The sequence below is a fragment of the Entamoeba histolytica genome, genomic scaffold (genome assembly GCF_000208925.1).
Source record: "Entamoeba histolytica HM-1:IMSS scf_1104750516557 genomic scaffold, whole genome shotgun sequence".
Taxonomy (NCBI): domain Eukaryota; phylum Evosea; order Mastigamoebida; family Endamoebidae; genus Entamoeba; species Entamoeba histolytica.
The window spans coordinates 5,333-12,768 of NW_001915198.1; the positions used below are offsets into that span (position 1 = coordinate 5,333).

A 7,436-nucleotide genomic window follows, 5' to 3' on the forward strand; every position below is an offset into this window, starting at 1 on the left:
CTTTATTTATTATTCTTTGATCAAATACTGATGTATTAACTTTCCAATCATCTTTATCTGAATCAAATAGTATATTGAATACTTTTCTATTTGTCCATTCTTCAAGTTGTAACATTTCTTCCATTGTATTCATTCCTTTCATTATTCTCAATCTTTCTCCTTCTTGTTTCTTTCTTTCTTTTTCTTTTCTTCTCTCTTCTTCTTGCCTTTTTCTTTCTTTTGCTTCATCTTCATCTTCTCTCTTCTTCCTTTCTAAATAATCACTGTAATGCTTTTCCCATTCTTCTTTCTTCTTATTAAATTCTTCGTCGATTTTATCTGTTTCTTCTGGTACTCTGGATATTTTATCTCTCATTTTCATTTCTTCAATTGAAATGATTTTATCTATTAGTTCATTCCGTGTTTTACTTACTATTTCTTCATCTGATTTACATTCTTCTATGATTCTTGACATTTGGTTCTTCATTATTTCTATTTGGTTGATTGTTTCTTGACTTTTTTCTATCACTAGTTTTCTTCTTCTTTCTGTTTCATCAATCCTATCAAATATTCCTTCTCCTCTTTTTATTGCTTCTGAATATGTTTCATTCTCTTTTATTTTAAACACTTCATTTCTAATACTTCCTATATAATATTCATAATTCTTAGTAGTATCATCAATTGATTGTTGAATGTTTGGAAGTGTTTCTACTACTTCATTAATTAATTGATTGTTCTTGTTTATCAATTCTTCCATTTTAATTTAAATTGATGTTTGTAAGTTCAAAATATGAATGTTTAAATAGTTAATACACGTTATTAACACATCAAATTAAATTTTATTTTTATCACATTTTATTTTAAATAAATGACTTTTATATTTTTACAATAACAATAATAAAAACAAGAAAATAGAAGATAATAAATAATAAGAAATAACAAAATAACACATTACAACTAATGATAAAATCACATAATAATGGTAGAAATGAAAATGAAATGAAAGCACAAATAAAAAAACAGCCAAATAATGAAAGTGAGAAATAAATAAATGATGATAATTAATAATAAATAATAAGGATATCAATTGAAATCAATATGATAATTGTGATAAGATGAATTTAGAGATAAGAAGTGAAGAGATAAATCAAAACAAATATTAAATAACAATAAGAAATGGAAAAAAGATAAATAATACACAATAAGAATAAATATACAAAATGATACCAATTCATTAATGTAATAAAGAAATTTAACAATGAAAAATAGAGAAAAAGACACTGATAATAAATAAACCATAATGATAGATAATAACAATATTTGATATGAGAATGAATAAAACTAGAAGAATGAAAAATATAGAAATACAGAATAAGAAGAAGATTTAATTTTAAATACATAATCAATGAACAATAAAAAATTAAAATAAAATAGAATTATAAAATGAAATAATGAACGAAGGTATTAACACTGAATAATTTGTGAATGATAAAATATGATAAAAGAAATAAACCAAATTCAAACAGTAATTTCTATCAATGAGTTTTTGAATGTAGAGAATATTAAATTAATAAATAATAATAATCAATTAATTAAGTATTAATAGAATTTTCATCTATTCTTCCTAGCTCAGGGGAGACTAATCCCATCCCTGAGCTTATTAAAAAAGAGTAATCTCTTTGTTTAACCTATCATTTAGGTTTGTCTTGCAAAATGAGGAAAGTATTTCTTTGTTTTATTTTTCCTATTAAGGTTTTTTCAAACTTCTTCTGCTTATTTCTTCTTTTTTTAAGCCTTTGTTTGTTTTCTGCCTTAATTTTAAGGAATTTCATTTTTCTTATTTTATGAATGGGAGAAGGAATCATTTTATTACTACTATATTACTTTGACTAATTTTCTTTTAGTCTTACTTTGACTAATCTTCTTTTAGTCATACCCACACTTCAGTAGATTCTTATATTACATCCACGTAATATTCTACTGTATTCTCTTGCTGCACCCTTTGCAGCATTCCCTAATACATTCCTAATTCAAAGGCACCGTCATAACCAGATAATAACTGGGAGAGTCGAAGTATGAATTTGTACTAGGGTTTGTGTGTGGTGTTTCAGACGTGCCACCTTCGATCTCGAATATTAAATTAATAAAATAATTAAAATTGAAAAAAAAAATAAATATTTTAAAAACATTGTAATTAAACATGTTTGATATTATAGAAAATTATTTCTCTACCAATTATATATTTTGTATAGATGCTGGGTAGTATTGATGGTGTTAATCTTATAAAACAGAGCAATGGTAAATAATTCTATCAATACTTAATTAACTTGTTTTTATTTGAAAAATACATACAGATATTTAAACTATCTCTTTGGTTCTTCACACTATTATTCATTCTTATTTATTTTATTAAACTAAAAAATATATTTTAAACTATTCTTTCTTCAATTAGAGAATTAATGTGATTATTCCAATTATTATCAGGAATATGTTTATTGTCATTCGTTGTGCTCCATTGCTTAGATTTGGTGGATAAACACATACATCTTCAATACATTTATTGTTGATATAATCAAATTTATATCCTGAATCACAATAGGCTAGTACACATTTTGTACTCCATTCTCCATTATCTCCACATTCATACCCTCCATGTCCATGTTGTATATTAATTTCTTTATCACATCTACTATCTCTTTTAACTAGTCTTTTATTCTTTTGATTACATTTAGTTTTATACTTTTCTACTATTTTCTTTGTTTCTTCTGTTATTCTTTCTCTATAATAAGTACTGCTACTAACACGTATTCTTTCATCAACAATATCTGTTAGAAATTCACTTGGAATTTTTTCACTGTAATTATAATTATGTTTGTATCTTTCTAAAAGACTTATTTTAAGATTATAACCATATTGTTTTAAAATATTATCATTATCTATATCATTAACATTAATAGCGTTACTTGATGTTAATCCTACTTCAAATTCTTCATCTTCACCATATAGGTCACCACCATATCCTACAATAATAGCACTTCCCCATTCTTTTAATCCTTTTATTATTGTAGAACAACCAGAATAACAAAGAGGATCTGTATAAACTACGATTTCTGTTGGCTTTCTTGGTTTTCTCATTAATTTCATTGGTTCCCATTTCATAACTGAAGGTTGTGAAACTTTATGTTCAACATCATCATACTTAATATATTTGGTGTTATTGTCGAACAATTAGAATAACAAAGAGGTTCTGTAGAAACTACTATTTCTGTTTGTTTTACTGGTTTTCTTGGTTTTCTCATTAATTTCATTTGTTTCAATTGCACACTTAAATATTGTGAAAGTTTATATATAAGATCATCATACCTAATAATATTTGGATTTGTATACCATTCTCCAAGTACTTCTGGACTTACATAACTTTCTCTTACTTTACATATGTGTGGGTCATCTAAAATATTTCCATATTCTCTTTTCATTACACTTTCCGTAAAATTTGATATTCTCCCAGAAACAATCATATCAACATCATCATATGGTGATAATATCTTTTCTATCCACTGTGAATAAATTATATTTTCTTCTTCATTCGTTGAGAATACTACTTGAATTGGATAATCATTAGAATCAAATAAATCAATACATTTTGAAATTGTTTCTTCATATGATTTTATATAGCTACTTTCAGGACTAAATGAAAAAATTTCAAGTTTATTAATATTACTTGAAGAAGAACAATATACACTATCATCCTTTGAAGCATAATATTGGTTTATTCCTTCTTCTCTTTTCATTCTTTTAATCATTTCATTTTCGGATTTTATTTCTTCTAATGTTATCCTTGGCTCAAATCTTTGTTTAAATTGCTTCACTTGAAGTGATCTTTTCATTGATATACTTGATAGTGGCAGCTTTAATATAGAATATGTAACACTTACACTTTCTCCATTTTCCCATATAATAGTTATTGGTGTATTTAAATATTCTTTTGTTAATGGTATTTCTTCTAATATGGCAAAAACAAATGTTGAACATGCTTTTTCAAATTGTGCATGTGGAGAGTTAAATCCTATGTATTTCTTTCCAAATTTCCGAATAAAATTAAATGGATCTTCTCCATTAATTGTTTTAACTGCTACATTTTCATTATTAATCACTTCTTGTTGAACATCAACAGAAATACCACCAATCGTGCTTCTTGGATGTAAATACATTTTCTTTTCATCATTAATATATATTGAAAATGGAAGGAAACTGCCTAATACCTTTAGGATTAAATTTGGTTTATAAACAGTGTAATCCACACCAAAACTTAAATGAGAATCTCTTATTGAAACAATAAAGTTTTTAATTTGAGAATAGAAATCATACATACTTGTTGTTTGTGTATTTATTTTATTTAATTCTGCATCAATATCAATTTTATTATAATAATCATCTGAGAATGATGGTTGTGGTGGATTCTTTAATATATCTTTAAAAACATATGATTCTAAATAATATTTTAATCCATTAATAATATCACTGTTTTCTTTTTCTGTTGTTTTAATTGATTCAATACATTCAAATGCACTATCAACTGTATCTATTTCATACCCTTGTTTATAGTCATTACATTGTTTTGATAATGAAAATCCAATGAACAGTAAAATTAAAATGTTCATATTTAATGAATATATCTTTCTAAGTTCATGTTTAAATATTCATTTGTATTTATTTCCATTAGTTCCATCAGTTCATAAAACGTCATCACTAAATGTTTGTGATTCAATAAAAATTACAATTATATTACAAACTTCAACTTATTATTCTTTTGTTTTGTTTTCTTTTCTCATGTTATTTGTTTTGTTGAATTTCTTCTCTTTATATTAACAATATGTTTATTCTTTTTTTCCGTGTTTTTTATTCTAAATTGAAATAAACATCATTCAATTTTAGTATTATCATATTATTAAAAAATAAATTCTTATTTACATAATTGTTTGTTATCTAAAGAGGATTTAAAAATAATTATGTAAATAACATTACATTCAATATTACACATATTTTATTCAATTTGATGTACTAAATATATATTGTTGATATACCATTGAAAGTCTATAAAATATTTTTAAACTTAGAATTAAAAAAATGTATTTATTTAAATTAAATGTATAATAAATTGTATTTATACATATTCAAATTAATTCTTCATTGCGAATAAATGTGATAATTTAGTATATCCTCATTTATCTACTTCATAACTGAATGATGTTTAACATTTATTATCAAATTTCGTATGAAACAAAAAAAATTGATGAAATTAAATAAGTGAATTAAATTATAAGGGGATTAAAATAAGCAAAGAAATAATGCATCTAAATAATTTACAAAAAAGAAAAAAAGATGCAAAAAAAATTGCATCCATAGAATATTCCATTTATTATATTTTGCTCCTAAAAAAAATAAAAAATAAAAAGTATGATAAATACAGAATATATAAATATTTATGTTTATATTTTATAATCATTTATATTTTGTATGAAATATTAATGAAATAAATGATTTGATGAATCATATTTAATTATTTTTATTATTTTATTCTTTTATTTATATGTTATTTATCTATCGTATTTTTATATATTTATTTCTCTGTTTATATTATGTATATCATTGTATTCTTATTATTATCTATATATTATTATATTCTTATTTTATTTGATTATTTTTATGTTTTTTATGTTTATATTATTTAGATTTTCTTATTGTTATTCTTTTATATTTAGATGTATTTGTTTATTTGTTTATTCATCTTTTCATCTTTTATATTATTATCATTTATATCTATTTTCAATTCATATTTATTCTCTTTTGATTTATATTAATATTAATTTTATCTTTTATATTTTGATTTTATTATTATATCATTGATTATCATTTCTCCTTTTATTTATCATTTATTCTTATTATTCTTTTGTTTTTATATTCTATATCATATATTCATATCATTTATATTTTATCACTTATTACATGTTATAATAACATAACACATATGATTGATTATATAATAAATATCATGATGAAGTTATACATATAAATAATAACATAAAAAAGAGTAAAATATTTTTCATTAATAAAATATTGTTAATTATTTTACATCATTAAATTAGACACTTTTATTTCATATTTCTAATTTTTACAATAAAAATACATATTTTATTTCTTCTTTATTTTCTTCTTTTATTATCTCTTTGTGATTTATTACTCTTTATATTCTTTTTATCTTCTTCTACTTTCTACCTTTATTCTTTTGTATCTTTATATTCTTTATATTCTTTCTTCATCTTCTTACTTTTCTCGTTGCCTAAAAATTCTAGAATATTCCAGTCATTATTTTCAAATGATTTTAAATTTCTTAGAATAATAAAAAGATCAACAACAAAACTACAAAACCAATTCATGGAATTCAAGTGCGTTCTTGTTGGAGATAATTGTGTTGGTAAAAATAAACTTGCTGCAATTTGTGCAGGCATAATTGCCCCAGGAGAAATCCCACCAACTGCTGTTCAGGATCAAAAAGTCTCTATTAGTGTTGATGGTGTTATGAATACTATAAATATAATTTCTACTGAGGGTTCTGAAGAATATGCACGATTAAGACCATTATCATATCCAGCTACTGATGTTTTTATTGTTTTATTTTCTATAACTGATGCTGACTCATATAATCACGTAGAAAAACTATGGAAACCTGAAATTAAAGAATAATGTTCAGATGTACCTATCATTCTTGTTGGTAGTTGTGCTGAAGTCAGAAAAACCCCTTGAAAAAATTAACTCATTAACTGAACAAGGAATTACTTTAATTTCACAAGAACAAGGAGAGGCGATGGCTAAAAGAATTGGTGCAGTTGAGTACATCGAGTGGAATGATTCAGACAAAGAAGACGTTGATTTTATTTTTGAAGAGGCTATTCGAGCATGTTTAAAAAAGTCAAAAGAAAATAGTACAGGTAATAAAAAAGATAAAGATAAAGGATGTAATTTATCTTAAATATAATTCTGTGTTTTTTTATTTTTTTATAATAAAAAACTATTAAATACAAATGTGTCTGTAAATGATAATCATTTTATTTGAATGTTTTTGAATTTTTCATTGAAAGATTTTGTTTGTAATGTATTATCATAGTTCAATGTGTATAGTAATAATTATAAAATAAAATTGAACAATTTACTTTACATTTATATGTCAATCAATTGTTGGTATTTATTAAATAAGATATTTTCTAAAGAAAGAATATGCAGAGTTTTATTAAATCTAATTCACGTCATATGGTTGAGATGCAGTATAATAAGTATTGACTCACAAAAAAATGAAACATTTAAAAAATATTCAAATTCTTGAAAAAATAAATACAAAATTAATAAAAAATACAATTAATGAATCTACAAACTAATAGAATTTACTCTTATTTCATTTA

General features: G+C 23.2%; 2 protein-coding genes across 2 annotated transcripts, besides 1 other annotated feature; one reads left to right on the forward strand and one right to left on the reverse strand.

Annotated features, from left to right (window-relative positions):
- Nucleotides 1-1,556: 1,556 nt before the first annotated feature.
- Nucleotides 1,557-2,105: a repeat region.
- Nucleotides 2,106-2,427: 322 nt separating this feature from the next.
- On the reverse strand, nucleotides 2,428-4,640 carry EHI_018950 (uncharacterized protein; the record flags this gene model as incomplete). The annotated part of the gene is made up of 2 exons (XM_001914162.1): nucleotides 2,428-3,177; nucleotides 3,240-4,640. The coding sequence occupies 2 exons, from the start codon at nucleotides 4,638-4,640 to the stop codon at nucleotides 2,428-2,430; spliced, it is 2,151 nt and encodes a 716-aa protein (XP_001914197.1).
- Nucleotides 4,641-6,414: 1,774 nt separating this feature from the next.
- EHI_018960 (small GTPase RhoQ, putative) lies at nucleotides 6,415-6,723 on the forward strand (the record flags this gene model as incomplete). The annotated part of the gene is made up of 1 exon (XM_001914163.1): nucleotides 6,415-6,723. The coding sequence occupies one exon, from the start codon at nucleotides 6,415-6,417 to the stop codon at nucleotides 6,721-6,723; it is 309 nt and encodes a 102-aa protein (XP_001914198.1).
- Nucleotides 6,724-7,436: the final 713 nt, after the last annotated feature.